The following is a 20,233-nucleotide window of genomic DNA, read 5'->3' as shown; positions in this document are numbered from 1 at the left end:
ACTCAATTTAAAAATGTACATAACTAAGTAGAGAGATCTGAAAAGATGAAATACAGATAGGTGATAAACAAATGCTTTATCTAGCCATCAATGAAATACAAATCAAAATGATATTCAGATTTTATTTTACACTATTCAGAATTGCTAAAAACAATAAAACCAATGATAGCACATGCTGGCAAAGATGTGGGGAAAGAGGAACACTTATGTATTGATGGTGAGAGTACAAAAATGGTACAGCTACTATGGAAATCACTGTGGTGGTTCCTCAGGAAGCTGGGACTAGTTCTACTTCAAGATCTAGCTATGCCACTCTTGAGCAAATACCTAAAGTTTTCTACATTCTATTAGATACTCGCTCATCCATGATCATAGATGCTCTATTAATAATAGCTGGAAATTGGAAACATCTTACATGTCTAACAACTGACTAATGGGTAATGAAAATGTGGTACATTTTCACAACGGAATATTATTCAGCTGGTACAAAAAATGGAATTATGAAATTCGCAGGTACAAGGATGGAACAAGAAAAAAAATCATCCTGAGTTGGGTAATCCAAACCCCAAAAGGTTGATATTGTATTTTCTCTTTTGTAGTGGATGTTACCTTTTATAACCTTTTATGTAAATGTGCTACAACCTAGGTAACCACAGAGGTTAGGTATAGAGTAAGGGATTGGGAGAAGGGGAAGATCTCCCAGGGAAATATTAATAGAACATATTGTTACCTAGGGACAGGGAGACTAGAATAGGAGAAATAAATGGGGAAGATGATGAAGATAAGGGTGATGGAAGTAATATGGAAAAGGACAACTAAGTACCATTTGAGGGGCCACCTGGAAATCTGCTACCATAGAATCTTCCTATGTAATTAAATTAATATAATTGGAGCCAACCAACAATGGGAGAGACAATGTCCCAGTTAGACATCTTACACTACCAAGTGAGCAGTCCATTACCAGGAATGGGTTGCATTATATTGAGTCGCTGGCCAAAGACACCCCCATAGAAACCCCAACTGTTACAGGCAATTGTGAAGGGTATTGTTTGCTCTCCAAAAAACTGATTGTAAGACCCCATTGCTGGAGATAACACACATATATCTCCTCCAGCACAGAGGTGTAAAGCTGGTGCCTAACTAGAGGCTTCACCACCACAGTGTCTGTAGCACTGAAAAGTACTGGGCATGCGTCAGCAGACGTTGATCATCCACTTAGCTACAAACCTGATGACATAACAGTGCTCTGCCTGTGAATTATACAGGAATAGTGAACCAAATGTTGGAGGAGTAGTCAACCACTCTGTGGTCGGATTTAAGGTGTACTCTATGGAATGGAACCAATGCCTGCCACAGTGAGGGCGGCCAAGGGCCTGACACTGGACAGGTCATGAGCCTAGGGGGGAAACCAAATACAATTATTGTTGTGCTAAAAGGAAATAGGAACACAAAAAGATTCCTAAGGAAATTCTACTTTACCCATAAATCAGTGCTCCACTCAGTCCTCCTGAGAGAGACTTCCTCTTGTAAGTAGATGGGAACTAACACAGAGGCGTAATGAGCAATGCACATAAAATGAGAGACTTTCAAACACTCAGTCCTAAATGGGAGTCTTCATCAAACCCCACCCTTCAGAGCTCAGGGAACTATGCAGAAGAGGAGGCAGAAAGACTGTGGGAGCCAGCAGTGATGGATGATACTAAGGAAAATAGGGTCTTCCAGCCACAACAGGACTGAGAGACATAGGAAGTTGCAGAGACTGTGACAGACTGTGCAAGCATTGCAGAGACTCAGTCCAGACAAGGCACCAGCACTGAGAGGGGGAAGTAGACACAGGCTCCCACTCCTTACCCAGAAGCTATCCGTAATAGATGCTCACTGGCAAAGGTGAAATAAGTGGTACCCAACACAAAAAGAACTCAGTACTAATTTTGTAGACATTTTGTCTCATTTTGCTCTCCTTGGGCATTTTGGTTTTCTTTGTCTTTAGTGTGTATAGTTATTTTCCATCTTGGATGTGTGTGTGTGTGTGTGTGTGTGTGTGTGTGTGTGTTTCTTGCTTTTTGAATTTCTGTTTGAATTTTAGGAATGAATAATAGGGCATGGAGTTGGGTGTAGGGGAGATGGGAGGATCTGAGAAGAGTTGAAGAGAAAAGTATGATCAGCATGTATTGTATAAAAACAATTTTAATTAAAATAAAATGAAAACATTAAGATTTCTTTAAAAAGAAATAAAGCAAATGTAAAATTTCCTGTCATATAATCTGATGATGAAAATTAAATTCAAGTGAATTTCTTTAGGCAAGATCAGAAAAAATCTGTAGCAACTAATAGAGAGATGTATATAGCCACAGAAATATCAGCAATTTTAGTGGCTTTCTTCTTTCCCCAGAGAATGGGAAGCAAGATCATATGCAAATGAACACTAAAAGAAGATGGTTGGAGATTCATTCATTGGATTGATTTGGGAACTGGAATGCATTGATAAGAATGGGGTTAAGGTTTTCTTGGACTTTCGTCAAGATGAATTTTAAGAACTCTCAGAATGACTCTTTACCATTGTCTAGCCAGCCAAAGTGCTGAATTTGTGCTTACAAAGAAATCTTTAAATAAATTGCTCCCTAATTATCGTGACAAAAAATACCATCTCCACAAAGTGAGAAACTCCTGGAAGACTCTCGAGGGGAAGACAAATAGCCATTGCCTTGTATTGAACTAAAAGAGATAAGCTTGTTCTTGTTTTGTTTTCCATTCCTTTGTTAAATAAAAGGTTTAATCCTATAACCCAAATTGGACTTGAATTTGTGGTCCTTCTACAGTTTAACTTGGCTAAAGTGGAGATTCCTTGTGTAGTATCATTGAACTCAGCCTCCAAATGTACTGATTTTAAATGGCTTTACAATTATCTCTATATAGCTTATATACACAATGATTCCCCATATCTGTTTAGATTTCAAGATTTATTTAAAATGTATGTTCATATAAAACTGAGCACTTCTGTATATCTGTGAAAGCCCATCTGCTGCCCATATAGGCTAGGATGTGCTCTGGAACACAAAGTCTTCTATTTTCCTTGTTGGATGCCACACCTCCCTCCATGTCTTGATTTCAATTGAATGAGTCTAGCATCAAGATGTACCTAATAATCAAAATTCTAACAAACAATGCCAGTAAGAGAAGTCAGTTATCAAATCATTATCATTTCTCACAAGACTGCTGCATGTGGCCAGTACTTCAAGACTAGATATCGACAGTTTCAAAATCAGAGAGAACATACTTGTGAGTGACTTATCACTATCAGCTTGAATGGGAAATTGTTAACAAAAAACAAGTCAAGAGGCACTGGTCCAAGGGTCATATTTTCTATTTTTTCCAAATACTATAGTTATCATTAAATGCAATAAAGTTGGAATAAGAGAAGTTGGGGACTTATGTCAGGACCAGCCTGCAGGATCTACCAAAGTGAAGTTTAACTGTTTTTAGCAAATGTAATGAGAGGTTACTAAAGGGTAGAATTGAGAACCTTATGATCCAGCTCATATGTTTAAGATCCTGCTGGAACTTTGGAGTTGTGTGAATTCATATGGTCTAAATGGGTCCACAGCCACTCCTCATGAGGGAACCATTGTGATATGGGTGACAGATGCTGTTAGCTTTCACTGGGGTGGCAGGCATGGGTGGATATGGAGGGAGTGGGGCTCAGTATGCATTATCTGGAGTTAGAATACCATGTATGTGGTGCTTGGCTATGTATGAGAGCTCTGACACAGGTGGATGTTAATAATACTCTTTTCAGTTTGGTTAATTAGGCAGATGAGACAGTCATTAATTGAGAACACCTAGGGAAGATTCAGGTGTGTGCAGGATTTTAGCCTAGGAAACATTATCTTAAAAAATGTAAGAGGTACAGAGTAGCAATAAGATATATGATTGGAGCTCAGGGAAGAGGTCATGGCAGCAGATACAAATTTGAAAGCTATGTGCAAATACACGGTACTGAAAAGCAAGGCAATGGAATAGATGAGGTCATTATGACAGAGAAGACTAAGCAGAAATGCTTGGGTCACACAAGTATTAAAATAATGTGAGGAAGATTTCCAAACTCCAAGTTCTCAATAGTCAACTTAAATATGCAATTCAGCTTGAGAGAAACCAGTACAGAAAAGAAAAAGCACAAGAACAAGGCTTTAGGAAATGCCAGTAAGAGGATATTAAGGCAATAAAAGGCAGCAAGAAGATTCCAGAGGACCAAACTGTAGAAGAAAATAGCTAAACACAATTGCACCAAAACCAATACAGTAGAAATATCATCACTCTCTCTTAAGGGATGAAGCAGAGAACCCTGAAAGGGGTGGGAGAGCAGATGACTTCCATCCTTTTAACCAGAAATCTATTCAAAGCTTGTCACTGTGGCCCAGACACACTGAAAACCAGTTTAGAAGCATTAATTTTAAATGCATCAATAAACTTCATATCTTAACAATGTTGTAGGTGGTAGGTCTGCTAGAGAGAACAACTTAGACTGCATATTACACTTATCATACATGCTCACATACATATACATCAAGAGATTGAATCTGAAGATTCCTTGTTGCTACATGATAGTAAATAAAGATATCCAGCACTTGCAAATATAAATGAAATAAGGCATGTTATATATGATGACATCTATATAACCTCAGAGTCTTTGTTCACAATCTTCACTGCTTTGGAAATGACTTTCCCAGCACTAGAAGATTTGTGTCATACTCTACTGAACTGAACTAAGAGTCTTTTCCATTTCCCTAAGCACACAGCCCTGCCTCTAGAGCCCATAGTTCCTGGAATGATCTGTTCTACCTTGGAGGTACTCAGTAAACAAAAGCTATTGCTAGTGCATTATGTTTCGTCGCTTCTACTTTTTACTGAATATTTTAGTCTTATCTATAACATGGCAGTGAGCAAGAACCAAGTCGTGATGGCTAATGTTAATTGTCAATTTGACAGAATTTAGAATGGCATGGGAGATAAGCCTCTGAGCACGCCCATGGGGTATTACGTATTTCCCGGCTGGAAGCCTGGACTGTATAAATGGAAAACAGAGAAGTTGACACCAGTAACATTCATCCCTCTCTCTTCCTGACTGTGGTGCAATGTGGTCAACTGCTTCAAGCTTCTGCTGGCTTGAGTTCCTACCATGATGGACCACACCCTTAAACTACATTCCAGAATAAGCCCTTTCTCCTTGAAGTTGCTTTTGTGAAGGCATGGTGTCATAGCAATTGGAAAAGAAAACTAAGACAGAAATTGAGTGCAGAAGTGAGATGACCGCTATGATAAAACCTGACTATGTGTTTCTTGGAGTCTTGTAACTGTTCTATGGTGGGAAAGTGAAAGAGTTTGCTCCTTTGGACCAGAAAGATCCAAGCACTCTGATGCAGAGCTTACTTGTCTATTCTGGTGCAAGCTTGGAAGACAGCGATGCTAAGAGAAATGCACACAGTAGAAGTCTAATTCATAAATTTTCAGAGAGGGAAAAGTCTCTATCAGAAACTAGACTGGGGCTACTCTTTTGATATTTTGGCTACACGTTTTACTGTATTCTTCTAAATCAGTCAGTACTTGATTGAAATTTAATTTAAGGATAATCAACTAATTTTCTAGATGGAGGAAAGATGTGTGAACAAGTAGAGTTTCAGACAAGGGAAGACAATAGAAAAAATAGACTTGAAGGCAAGACCCCATGCATGAGAGCCACCTAACTTGTAAAGATGCAAGAAAGCCAAAAGTGTTTCTTCCTCCTCAAAAGCAACTGCCTAGGCGAGTATCTCACAGGGTTAGTATACAGAGCCAATACATCTATGGTCCAGATGTGACAAGGCTCCATCTCAAGGTGGCAGCATCTCAAGTTCGCCAGCATTATCTACATGGTACTAGTTTGAAGACATGAAATAAACAAGATTGAGGAAGTTAGAGAGAACAGATAAGGCCAGATGATGTGTTGTAGGGTCTAAGTGCCTGCAACAATGGCATGAGTGGCCATTTTAGGAAGCTGTGAAAATGAAGCCTAAGTTGCTATGGAGACTACAGGATACTGGAGGTCCTCAGACTATGGAACATCTACTAAAGATAGCTGAAGGCATGGGATGGAGCTGTTCCAAGAGATTGTTAGTGTGTACTGAGGGCAACAGAGCTGGAGTACTGAGGCTCCCTAAGACCTTTGGAACTCAGCCATATGAGTTCCATATGAGCCCCTAGATGTCAGACATGGAGCTGAAGGATTTGGTGTCTATGATGTTGGATTTTTCCCAGTCATACCATGCTATTTAGTATGTGAACATTTATTCTGTGTCATTAATTATTAGAAGTGCGTAGCTTGGTTTTGACTTTATAGGAGGTCATATAGGTTTTCTTTTGAGACTAAGTCTCACCAGGTAGCCATGGCTGGCCTAAAACATGGTATTTAGTTCAGGCCAGTCTAGAACTCACAGAGATCCTCACCTGCCTCTGTTTACCAAGTGCTAGGATTAAAGGCATGTGCTACCATGCCCAGCCTAAGATTTTGGACTTTCAAAGTGTTAGAAATGTTACTGAATATAGGAATTGCAATAATGGACCAAACAGATTTTATATTATTATAAAATGGCTGCAGACCTATGTGAACAAAAGATAGAAGGTTATGTCTTAAATGCGATGTGTTTGGGTATCAGGTTGACAAGGGTAGAGTTGTGATGGCTAAGTGTTGACTGTCAACTTGTCAGACTTCAGAATCACACATGAGATGGGCCTTTGTGCATTCTTTTTGAACATTATCTTGATTCTAGGAATAACATGGAAAGTACCACCTACTGTTGGTGGTGTATTTCTTGGCTGAGGTCCTTGACTGTTACATGTAGAGAAAGGGCGCTGAGCAGTAGCAGCATGTGTTACACTCTGTTCCTGATTGTAGAAGCCATGTAGAAGCTGCTTCAAACTCCTGCCATCATGGATTCCACTCCATGATGAACTCTGCCCTTGAATTCCAAGCCAGAATAAGCTTTTCCCCCTTAGAAACTATGACATCTGATCTTCCAAAGATACTCCCCCTTCCTGACCCACTGGATCCTGTGCTACTCTGCAGGGCGAGAAGGATCTTGCAGGTGATGAAATAAAGGCTCTCAGTGAAGGTGTTACCCAGTATCATTCAGGAGGCCAATAGAAATCACAATGGTCATCATGGGTATGCAGGATTGTCAGAGTTTGCTCTGAAGATGTCAGCACATGGCAAGCCTTCCATACAAAGGAAGGGGCCAAAAACCCGTGAATAAAGCAGACACTAGAAGTTGGAAAGGGAGTCTTTTCCAGAGCTTCCAGGAGTTGGCCTTGCTAACAGTTGAGTTAATTCCCAAAAGACTTTTGACCTAACACAATATAATATCATATTCTGAATTGTCTTAATCCACTATATTTGTATTTATTTGTTACAGTAACAATAGAAACATAATATGACTACAATTTGGATATAAATTGTGTATCATCAACTAACTTTTCATAGAATAATCTCTGCCCAAGTCTATCATCTTTTCTTATCTTATAAGAAATGGAACCTGTTTTGGAATAGGCTGGAGAAGTTCACAACTGTGCCTAGCCAGTCCATCTTGAAGTGTTTGTTTCACTTCAGTTATTTATTTTGGGAGATAGTCCTCCAGTGTAAGAATAGAGTGCTATAAAGTAGGATGTGAGAAAAAGAGGCAATGTTCAGCATAATGAGTTTAGTGTCAGTATTAGTAAGGGCAAGAAAAATGTCAGAACTGCAGCTGGATGGAAATCACACTTCTAGAAGCTCAGCAGAACAACAGGGAATTTAAAGGTCTCCTCAAAAGTCAACTGCAACAAACCCTCGGTTTGCTCTGAAGGAGTGCACTCATTCTACAATGGGTCCTGTGACAGGTAAGGAATGAAAGGTGTCACTGCCAGCAGGTCAAAGGTCTCATACTTTTTGAGCAAATATGCAGTTTTGAATGAAATGACAATGTAAAGTATAGACAGCCTGTCTAACTAGTTTAAGAATGGTTAGAGGGTTGGGGATTTAGCTCAGTGGTAGAGCGCTTGCCTAGCAAGTGCAAGGCCCTGGGTTCGATCCTCAGCTAAAAAAAATGGTTAGATTAATATGGGGGTCCTTATTCAAGTACCCATTAACCCCAGAAACACAAGCACCATCAAGTATTTTATGCATGTACATGTCCACCTTGCAGCTATGTAGTCTGTAGCAGCCTTGAAATGCTCGGAAAACCACACAACCCAAGAGAAGGGCAGCAACACCATTATATTTTATTTAAGAAGTTTCTACACAGACAGTGCTCTGCACAGAAGGCTGTGAACTCTTCTATTTCTAGTCTAGCTAGCCTCATGACTCAGAGGAAGCCTCCAGCCAAATAATCATGCCAGACACTTGCTTGGTCTCTCAGGACAGCTGGGAACACGGGTGTGAGCATGAGGGAGGTCCTGGGGAGGCCCTGACAACTTACCTCCACTACAGTCATGAATTTGGCTGCCCGGCCTTTGTTTCTGTTCTAAGTACGATAACTTCAATAAAAGTTCGGAAGATTACTCTCTAGCAACATTTGTTGGGAGGAATATGGTTCTAGTTGATAGGTAAGCCTACCATGTGAATGATTATATATCATTTTGGGAGCTGGGCTGTATTCACATTGAAATTCAAATTATGGATAAGAATCATTTCGCATTCGGAAAAATACATCTCTTTTAAAATTATAAATTATTACTGACATAGAAGGCATCATATCTTACACCTCTTTTTTTAACTGAAAAACATTTAAAACTAGATTGAAGCAAAAAATAGGTGTGATTTGGTTCAATAATCTCACAGAAGATATGGTACAAGGATATAAAGCTATCTGTGCTGCAGATGACAATGCTTCATCTCATCACCCGATCAACATGGTATCTGTTAAGACAGGAGTTGGCAGGTTATAGACTATAGGCCAAATAGGGTCCTGCTGCCATCTGTTCTTGTTTATAGTACAAGCTAAAAGTGGCTCTAACAAAAAGTGTATTTTATTGCACGTGAGTATATACTGTGGGACCCACTTGGAGGATCATCCATCCCTTTGGATATTGCCTGTGGGGACGCTGAACACATGGTTCACCACAAGATCATGAGTAAGGATCTCTAGCCCTTTACAGAAATATGTTGCCCCCTGGGTTAGAAGCTTGGGCTACAGAAGCAGGACACCAGTGTCTTGCACTGCGATCCCTTGTTATTTAAGCACCAGCACCAGCATCCTCTGCATCATGTACAATACAGGGTGACTACAAGGCACAGGAGAATGGGAAAGCTTATAGCATGTGAAGGGCAGCCGTGGACTCCTGCTGAGGTAAACACCGTAAGTATTATAACAACTGCTGTTTGTGTTAATTGCCCTTATACTAATGCATCTTCACCAGGTGTGACAATCTACCTACTTCAATTTTTTTGGACATCATAGTTGACACTAATTTATAGTTTCACCAGAAATAAAAATTATCTTCTCATGAATTGGTCATAATACTTTTGAAAAATGTCTCAGTCTTCTTCCTAGATAAAGGCAGTCATCAATTATTGTGACACCATAATGGCCATTAATTACAAAGTTTACAACTCAAAGAACAGTCTTTTTTAAGGTCAGTATCATCTCCTATCCTCATGTTTCAAAAGTGTTTCCAGAAATATGTCACAGCAAGAGACTTTGGCAAATGAGATAGATGGCTTATTCTAGAGCTTGTCCCCTCCTTGACACTTAAAGGAGGACTCACAGACATGAAGTATAGATAGGCAACTGTAAATTAAGTGAATACTTGCTGACTTATATTTGGACTTCTTTATGTTAGCATACCTAAAGTTTCCTTGAATCAAAATATTTTCAACTTATCAGTCTTATCTAAGATCTAAAGTAATTTCTCGTCATGTAAGTGGACAACTTACCATGACTATTTTCCTTGATCATAATGCCTTTATTTCATTTAGAAATACCACAAATACACCCAGTTAATGCATTAAATATGAAAAGGCTTGCTGAAGAGACTCAATTTATTAATGATTCAGGAGAACTTCCTAAAACATCTATTTGGAATTCATTTATAATTTACTTCACAGCTTAGCTTCAGTTCCCACAGGGCAAATATTTATCAAATATTACTCTCTTTTAAATCCCTCTTTCTATTTTTTCATAGATGAAAATTCTTTGCCCCTGAATAGAGTCTAAACTTCCTCAAAGTATCCATCCATCTACTGTAGTTTAATGTGCATTTCCTGATAAGATGACAGTAATGGGTTTTTGGATATGGCAGAGTGCAGTGTGCAGTCAAACAAAAGAATAATTACTAAACATAATGGCTGGCTATAAATTGAACAAGAAGCACCCAGTCCATCATAAATATTTATTAGAGGGTAACCATGGTAATTAATAAGTCTAGTCAACATAAGGGAGGAAATGGCACTTCAATATCCAATCATGGCAAGTAAAACCTCACAACTGACCTCCTGGAGAGATACAGTTGTCCAAATGGATAGTTTTAGAATGAAAACCAGACAGCTGGCCAGAAAGAAAAGTGAACTGAGAAGACGTGGCCTTGAATCTGGCTGCTGACCATTCCATCTCCGAAGCAGTGACAACCCTAAGGTCTCTGTCTCAATACCTCATCCCTGATAGCAGCTAACATTCAAGTATAGAAACCCTCGGCTTAGAGTTTAGCTCTCTAAACCATGTTGAAGTTCCTTAAGCTCTTCTCACCAACTGCAGAACAGAGACAAAAACTTCTTAAAAGAGTTGCTTTGAAGATACAACTGTACTAGTACACTGGAGAGCCTAGAGTCTAGAACCAAGTGCATATTCATCAACACAGGGCATTGCTCTGTTATTTCAGTTTCCATAACTCCTGCATTTTTTCCCACTGTATCCACTATGGTCCTTTTGTATAATACTATAATACCTAGATATCAGTGGAGTAACATTATCAAATTAATGGCAAAATTTAGAGAGCACCAGAACAAGAGGTCAAACCTAGATCAATTTGTGGCACTTCTCAGAACATTCTGTAGAATTATGTTTCCAACAGAGGATTAATGAGGAAGGGTTGAGAAGGGGGAAAGAGCTTACACATTTTCAACTGATAGAATCCCAAGGTACAATTAATGCTACCCCTCCTTTCACAAAGATATTGTCTACTATGGGCCGGTAATTAAAATTATTACAAAGACACTGACTTTGTAGGAGGAAAAAATATCACAGAATGGTGTGATCATCATATCAATTGAGGAATGTATTACTGAAATTAAAAAAAAGTTTCAAATGCTTTCTCACCTTCCAAAGACCTGCAGCCTCTATACAGAAGAATTCAGAGAAAAAACCCAGCCCTCATTTTAGTACCTTGTCTTCTGGAGGGATTATTAAGGAATGGGTTTTTAGTTAATATTTTTGACCTTGTGTCTTGTTAGAAAATGATCAGCTCAAAGATCGATCCTGTACCTCATGGGGCAAGACAAATATTTACCCATCAGTATGACTAGCAGAAGAGAAGTAGAGAGTAGAGGGTACAGACAAGCTCTGCCAAAAGACAAGCAGCGAGAAAGAGGCTAAGGCTGTGTGTGCGGCCTCAAGACACTTCAAATATATTCCAACACTGGTACATTTTTGATAGACTACACACTATACCAGGTCCCCACTTGGATCAACATATGTTAATTAAACTCTAACATCCTAAAGGCCTTCATTTATGCCCAAATTCATAGAGATAACAATTATGCCTTTAATCCTTTCACAGGTGCTAAGTATTCTTCCATTCTTTTTCCTCCAATAAGGACAAACAATTTCCATGAATGAAAGAGAATGAAGAGAAAAATGAAATGTTGTTTTGCAATGGTCAGCTAAATGCTAGATGCCCAAAAGATTTTAAAAGCTCGATGCTGAGATGGTAAATGAGAAATACAATAAATTCACTCGAAGAGATAAAGCTTTTCAAATTATATTTTAAGATAATAAATAGGCTAATTCAATTTTTCCACATAATGAGGCAGCCACAAATAATGAAGTGCAAGCCAGAATACATTCCTTAGGAGTATCAATAAAACAGTCCTTTAATAAAAACCTAGATCATCTGTATGTTATTAAAACTGAAATGCAAGAAATTTAAAGTGAAAGCTAATAACTGAACACGACAGTTACAAATGTGAAACTATGGCAGAGCCGACCTGAGAGGCAGTGTATTTCCACATGGAGTGCCAAGAAGTGAACAATGGTGAGCCCAAATAAGACCTGAATGCTGCACTTAAAATGAAATTTAAGATGCATGCTGATAACAAGGTATCACAGGAGATAACAGCTACTTGGTTCCTGAACACATGTGTTAATTTGTCAGAAAAATAAAGAATCCCTCCCCGCCCCCATGTGTGCTTCCAATGATCTCTGGTGAAGCACTATGCTTATCTCTGAATCTCACCAAACTCATGTACCTATAACAGCACAAAATGAATCATTCAAATTAAAGATAAAGCAAATGAAATAAAATTTCCTTTAAATTGTATCAATTGACATGAAACAAATACGTGTTTTGATAGAATGCCCATAAAAAGCAGTTTATGCCACTCGTTTTATTACTATGAAAACAAACAGTGCTTGGATGCAAAATTGTTTTTGAACTGTTATTCCTTACAAGATATAACGAAGGCAAGCTGATGGATGCTTTCTGCTCTCTGTATAAGAAAGATCAAATGATTTCATTTTAGGGAAATTTCATTTTCCCCATTTCATTTTCTTAAAATGTGTGTCTTCGACAAGGACAACATAGAAATCTGTTCAAGTCTTTAGTTCAGCCCTAACCCTAACTTTTGGCTACCGTGGCCAAAGCACATTTTGTTTTTTTAAAGCAAAAGCAAAAAACAAAGACTCATAGAAATTATGACAATACTTTCAAGAAAAACTTGGTAATGCTAACAATAAGAAGACAAAATCTTTTTTAAAGGGAAAACTTATAGAATATCCAAGTTGAAATGTCTTAGAGTCTTTCTCAGTGATGGTTCTGCCCAACCCAGAGATTGCATACAAATACCCAAAGACATGGGAAGAGAAAGGAAGGCAGGTAGAGGTTTGTTGTGAAATAATCTTTTTGTGTACTGTCACCCTGATTGGTTTAATAAAAAAACCTGAACAGCCAATAGCTAGTCAGGATTTCTGGGCAGAGAGGACCCTGTGAAGAAGAAAGGCAGTGTTGCCAGCCTGATGGATAGGAAGCAGCATGGGCAATAGAGAGTAAAGGTAACTGAGGCATGTAAAAGAATGTAGATTTAAAGATATGGGTTCATTTAAGATACAAAAGCTATGTAGAAACAAGCCTAAGCTATTGGCTCAGTTTTCATAATAATAAGTCTCCATGTCATTACTGGGGACCTGATGGTCCAGACGAAGAAGTCTGACTACAGATAGCATCCAATATGGGGGCATGTATTTCCACTTAAGACCTAAGAAAGCCTTAAAAAAAGGTTCCAAACATACTGTTACACAGCCAAACATGGTTTCCTAGTTCCATATTCTCTCATATGGGCCACGGTTACAGAGAAGCATCTCCTGGCCATTGCTTGTGGCCTTAAGCCACCAGTGTGCCATGAGCTAAGCTTGGCAGTGGTTTAAAGTTTTGCTCATTATGACAGAAAAGGACACATATGCACAGATATGCACAGTAAAGCAGGCTCAGATGAAAAAAAAAAAAAACCCTCTAAACAGGTACAGTGTGTTTAGGCTTAGGGGGAAAATATATAGGCAGTCATAACCAAATAAATAGTTTAAAAATAATAAAGTTTTTAAAAAGAGAAGTAAAACAATAATTAAAAAAAGAATAAGCCATGTAAGGATGGAAAATATTATAACACAGGGAGTTTGTACTTTATATGGTGCTTTGTTAATTTTGAATTTTTTGAATACTAGTAAACAGACAGCAGCTGCTGAGAGACATTGGATTATGGAAGGGACTATTGAATTAAACCAACCTATATGCTTTAGGAATGCCTTAACTTCAAAATGGAAGTAAAAAAAAATGTTACATTGGTGAAGAAGTTATGCTTCTGTTTCCACAGGAAATGAAAGGCTGGGGATTTCTTCCAGGTTAATAGAGACCTCCAGAGTGTCTTGGCTATAGACATGTGGAGGGAAGTCAAGAAAGACTACAGGGTAGGTGTGTTAGCTGACCCCTCTGCATGAGAACAGCTTGGAGATGAGATGAGGCTTGATAAATCACGTTGGTTATAGAGTCCATATGACTTATTATTATATGGCTTCCTTTCATATGACATGGATAGAGATTTAAATGGTAGTTTGGTTATGCAGTCCAAATGGACATATAGTTAATAGATGCCTTTTATCTCCTCAAACATAGGACAAAAAAAATCATCTTTAACTGACTTGTACATACAGGACATTCCATACTTGTGTTAATGCAGATATGTATGTTACCTTTGAAAGCTTATGTGTTTTCAGAACAAGGTGACCAGACGCCAATAAAAACAGGTAGCCCAGGTGATCTAGCCTCTCGGAGGGCCTCTGTTACAATTTCCTCAGAGTCCTGCATTCATAATAAGTTCAAGGTTGAGATGGTCCAGATTCACAGACTATTCTATCCAGGACTTAACCATACCATTATCCAAATTTTCTCAGGGTCCCCCAAAGATTTCAGCATCCCTAGACAACAGGAAGCAGTCTAGAGAACACAATGCCCACATTCCCTAGAGGTTGGGTGAGTGGTATTTGATCTTTCGGTGGGTTATGGATGTTTGTCATCATTTAGGGTGGTTGGTTACAAATTGCTATGAGTTATGGTCAAACTAAGCAAAGGAGATTAGATTCAAGGATCTCTTTCTAAAAGGGAAAAATGGGAGATATAGCACAGAAATGATGGGATAAAAAGGTGGACTGTCAGTCTACTTTTGAATAATCACTAGTCTCAAATTTTTTACACTGGTATTGATTTTTGTATATTGATATAAATTTAAGGTTATTTTTGTCATACTGTATGTATGTTTCTATTCTTCTTTAAGGTATTTTTTAAAGATTTATTTATTTATTATGTATACACATGATGGGTGACAGATCTCATTACAGATGGTTGTGAGCCGCCAAGTGGTTGCTGGGAATTGAACTCAGGACCTCTGGAAGAGCAGTCAGTGCTCTTAACCTCTGAGCCATCTCTCCAGCCCCTTCTTTAAGGTATTGTACCTATTCAGCTCATTTAAAAATGTCAAGTTTTAATCCTTGAAAACTATTTAAGATAATATAAAATACAGGTTAATAGTTAGTCATCTATAACAACCAAACTTATAGTCATGTTAAGTATGTTTTCAGTGTCATACAGAGATATATTTTAGATAGATAGGTGATCTTCAATCACTTCAAAGACCTACAGAATATGGTATTTAAAATATTATAATAACATTAAGGCTTTTCATGACAGTGAGATATGTCTGCCTATGGCAGCACCAATTTCCTTCAAAAAAGGATGATGGGTATCAAAGAACCTCCAATTGGATTTTACTTTCTTTGTGGCAAAAGTTAGCCATTTGAGCAAGAAACTTTTGACAGTATGCTGTGAAAACTGGACAAGGAGGACACAAAAGAACAATGAAATAACTTTTCCAAGACAGAGTAGGACAAACTTTCAAAATTTTCCTGCTTCATAGAAACATCTGACAGATATTCTAGATCTGTAGGCTGAAGGCGGATGCCTCAGTGTTGCAGAGGAACCTTGGGTGACTGTCCAGGCAGCCAGATGTCTCTGTCATTTCTATAGTTTTTGAGGTTGCTTGCTGTGCACATCCTGTTTACTCACGTAATATTATATCCTTCTGGGTCTTCGATGGGGTTGAAGACTACAAAGTTATAGTTTTTCTTAGTTATGATAGAAGATAAATTAGTATAAAACTTTGGACTCATCAAGACAGAATAGATAATGGAGTATTTTTTTTTCTGAATTTGTCAAATACAAATGGAAAGGACATTGTGAATATAATTCTTACTTAATAATTGTTCTTATTGTACACAGTTTCATTTGTTTAAGTCAATACTTTTTCTTTCTATTTAGACAATATCTGATAATTGTTCTTACTGTATATAGCTTTATTATGTTGAGTAAAAACTTTTCCTTTTTATTTAGACAAAAAGGGGAGGTGTTGTGGAATAATCATTTGTATACTGTGAAGATATGTCACTCTGATTGGTTTAATAAAAAGCTGAACAGCCAATAGCTAGGTAGATTTCTGGGCAGAGAGGACCCTGGGAAGAAGAAAGGCAGAGTCACCAGCCTGATGGATAGGAAGCAGCATGGGCAGTAGAGAGTAAAGGCAACCAAGCCAAGTAAAAGAATATAGATTAAAAGGTTTGGGTTAAATTAGGGTATAAGAGCTAGGTAGAAACAAGCCTAAGCTATTGGCCAAGCTTAATAGGAAGTGTCCGTGTCATTATTAGGGAACAATGGTTCCAATGAAAATGTCCAACTACAGAGATTTGAAAGCAGCACCTTGTAGCTGGCCTCCTGCCTTGGGGAAACTATTAGTTCGCATCCTTGCAATCACTGAGATCAGATCCATAATGGCTTTTCTCTGTAGAAAACTACTCTACATTAGAATTTAGAACTGAGGAAGATAAAGGAGATGACAAGATGGGGGAAACAGAAGACATATTGGGGGGTTGATGTAATAAGTGAAGACGTACCTTTACTCTGTACTCATCAACATCTATAATGGTGGCGACACGAATTAACCGGGGGTTTCTTTTGTCCACAGCCTCCAGCTTCATGTTTGGCAGAAAGCCATGTGGAGCCCTCTGCAGAATTACAGTGTAACAAGTCAGTGAAAAGGCAGCAAGTGCAGTTCCGGCTGCACTGTCCCAGGACCACGGTTTTGGTGTAAACATACAGATCTTTAACAAAGTTGGGATTTAGTTTTAAGAGTGCATAGGACTTCATGCATATTTTCAAATCAGTGTTATAAAACCTATAAAGAAAAAGAAAAATTTTGGCCATTTTAGAAATAGCTATAAAACATAAGAAAGATTCACTTATAAATTTATCAACAATCATGTCAAGGTTTGACAAGATTCTTACTACAGTTTCTGCATTAGTTTAGACTTTTTCTGAAATTAATATAAAATAAGATTGCATTTGATATTCTCACTGCCCATTTAAAATGTATAGCTTAAGAAGAAATTTTCTTATTTAGAAAGTTACTCAAAAACTAAACATGATGCTTTCTAAACTTAAACTAAGACAGTCCTAGAGAAAAGCTACTTAAGTTCAACATCAACACTCCCTTAAGATTTAACTATGATGTAATTTAAAGCCATGTGTTCTTCTTTCACAATCTCACCTACAACATCAGGTTTATGTCTTAAAATATTTGGGCTCAAGAGTCCATAATGATAAAAATCAGACAATAAAGAAAATAGGATGGGAAACCCATTGGGTTCAGGAAGTAGTTGTCCTGAAAAAATTTAACTGTCAAAGGTGAAACTACTCCAACAGGTTTTATAGGTTAGCAGAAGGGCTTCACTTCAGAAGCTATTTCACATGAAAAGTGTTCAGCTGACTTTATGTGAGAACATTGTGTTTCTCAAGTCTAGAAGTGGCAACAGAAAATAAATCTCTATTAATGTGTCAGTAATAAACAGTTAAGCCATTCTCCAGTATCTGGTAAACCTCACCACAGCTTTTATAGGAGAATATTTTCTTTTGAAAGCATTATTACACCTACGAAATGGGCTATGCCAATATAATTGGGTCTCTGAAATGACCTAATTTTCTCCACATGATCACTGTCCTCCACAAAGAATGCAATTATCTAGGGTTGTAGATTCCAGATACACATATTTGAGCTGATTCAAAATCAGCTAGAACCTAGAAGTGTCTTTGTAGCTTAATATTTCCATCCTTTTATTTTCTTGAATCTTTCCTCTAAAAAAATTAAATGAAGATTTGGATAAAGTCAAGAGAGAAAAGGAAGCTACCACGTATTAGGCATGTTTGCTTGCTGAAGTGTTTAAGCCTTGAAACTCCTGTAGCACTAGCCTCCCAGATGTCTTTCTTCTGTGTGCCTCTCACCCTACATCCACCAGTAAACCCTTTCCTAGAAAAATAAGAGTATTTTCCTTCCAATCTCATCTAATCTCCAGAAAACATGAAGTAAATACAATTATTTAAATACCTAATATATAAAGTTCTGATTAAAGATAAGCCTTTAATTCCAGTACTTGGGAGGAAGAGGCAGATGGAGCTCTGTGAGTTCGAGGCCAACCTGGTCTACATAGAGAGCTCCCAGACAGTCAGGGCTACATAGAAATACTATGTACTGTTATAAAATCAAAAACAAACATAAAGAGGTAAGTTGAGTTGGAAGAACACAGAATTTGGAAGGGAACAGTATATTAAAAACCCACTGACTTAGAACACAAGTATTTCTAATTGCATAACTTCTGTATGTACAATGTTTTACAAATTAATTTCTAGCCAGTTAAACCCTTAATAAATAGTCATGTATAAATCTGAAATATAAACACTGGTATTCTCACAATTGCCGGAACAAATGTTGCCCTCATGTAGATAAAACTGTTCTCACAAAAGACCCATATACTATTTCACTTATTTGATTATGTTACCATCACAATCCCAACACCCTCTGACAAAAGCATACAAGCCAAGAGTTCTCAGTTCAGCAGGGCCTGAGAAATGGGTTTCAAAGTTCTCCACCAACAGTGGCTGATGGGACTTCTGGTCAGAAGCAACAGCAAATAAATACCAACTCCATATCATTAACTAAACAGAAAGCAAGTTGGTTATGAAATTATCACCTAGATTTAAGAACTAGAATCTTGTCAAAGTAGCAGTAGCAGTGGGAGTGTGCACCCACAAGGAACTTACCATGTTAAAAACTCCAGCAGGCACCGTGTTTGTTTGAGTAGCTTCCAAATAGTCTGTCCAGGAAAACTTTTCTGGATCGGGATAACCTGAGAAAATACACACACACACACACACACACACACACACACACACAAATCAGAAGAGTTCTTATAGATTCCCCACGTGCTATGAAAGTCTATAACACCACCATTACCTGAAGAATCACTCTGTCATGTCAGAATTTTACATATCTTGCCCAATTCTTACGCTAACCTCCGGGAGGACTAAAGCAAAGCTGAGCAAGCACTCATTCACTACTTCATTCATTCACTCATCAAGGCCAGGTGGCTTTGTCAGTACTGGGTAGACCTAAGTGGTAGCCAAGACTCTATGACTCCCAAGAATTAAGCTTCTCAGGACCCTGACAAGACCTAGGATTCGTGAGCTGACGTTGTGCCTAGAACATGAAGGACTCTAAGGACTTTTCAACCCCTCCAGGAATTCTATGCTTAGCTGCATTCTATTCTTGCTATTAAATCTGTTTAAGTACAAAGTTCCAAAATGGCTACATTTATCATTGCATTTCACTTTATTTGTTTGGAGCTTCCGAGACTGGTTCACACGTTGTAACCCTAGGAATCCTCTTGTGTCCAGCTACTGAGAGCTGGCAGGACTGGAACAAGGCACATATGGTAACCAGCCTATCACCAATTTTAAATACATACCTAACAGATGTTCAGATACATATGTACATATTTAAATACACATGTTTGACATATCTCAAAACAACCTATTTTTCTAATTTCTTTTGGCTGAGTATTTTGATACTTTTGAGGTTGATGTTCTTTTATTAACTGCCCCTCTTAGAGATGTACTGATATGGTGTTATTCTCTTCTTCCTTACCTTTTCAGTAATCAGCACTTAGTTATTTATCAGCTCCATCTTTCCTTTTTCCTTGTCGTTTCACTAATCTTACTCTTATCCAATTAGTTTTATTTTAAAGTTGCTTTAATGAACTGAACTGGAAAATATTTATTTTTATTTTCTTAATGAATGAAAGCATTTCATATTATGAATCTGTCATTGTTGCCCCTGAATGCAGTATTAGAAAACTCTACACACTTGTATGAATGAGGTGCTATTTTACTTATACTTATGAAAACTTACAGTCCAGTTGAATTATTGTCTATATATATAAGGGATATTCCAGATGATTAATGTCTGTGTTTAAATATTTAAAATATTAATGTTTGTTCTATCTAAGGAAACACAACACATGGATAAGATCAGTTTTAGACTCTGTATAAGGAGATCTTTGATTATTTTTTCCCAAGAGACCTA

The 20,233-nt window shown here is 37.9% G+C and overlaps 1 protein-coding gene across 1 annotated transcript in view; it reads right to left on the bottom strand.

Moving 5' to 3' along the window:
- Positions 1-20,233, bottom strand: part of LOC118573411 (lethal(3)malignant brain tumor-like protein 4) — a 317,599-nt gene that overhangs the window by 113,600 nt on the left and 183,766 nt on the right. Inside the window, exons 10-11 of the mRNA XM_036173702.1 lie at positions 18,913-18,998; positions 16,713-16,823 (exon numbers count right to left, since the gene is read on the bottom strand). Of these exons, the coding sequence (XP_036029595.1) occupies positions 16,713-16,823; positions 18,913-18,998 (197 nt within the window). The remainder of the gene's footprint in view (positions 1-16,712; positions 16,824-18,912; positions 18,999-20,233) is intronic.

The sequence above is a fragment of the Onychomys torridus genome, chromosome 23, assembly GCF_903995425.1.
Source record: "Onychomys torridus chromosome 23, mOncTor1.1, whole genome shotgun sequence".
Lineage (NCBI taxonomy): Eukaryota > Metazoa > Chordata > Mammalia > Rodentia > Cricetidae > Onychomys > Onychomys torridus.
The sequence above is the reverse complement of the archived record's forward strand: the minus strand, read 5'-3'. Positions and strand labels throughout refer to the sequence as shown.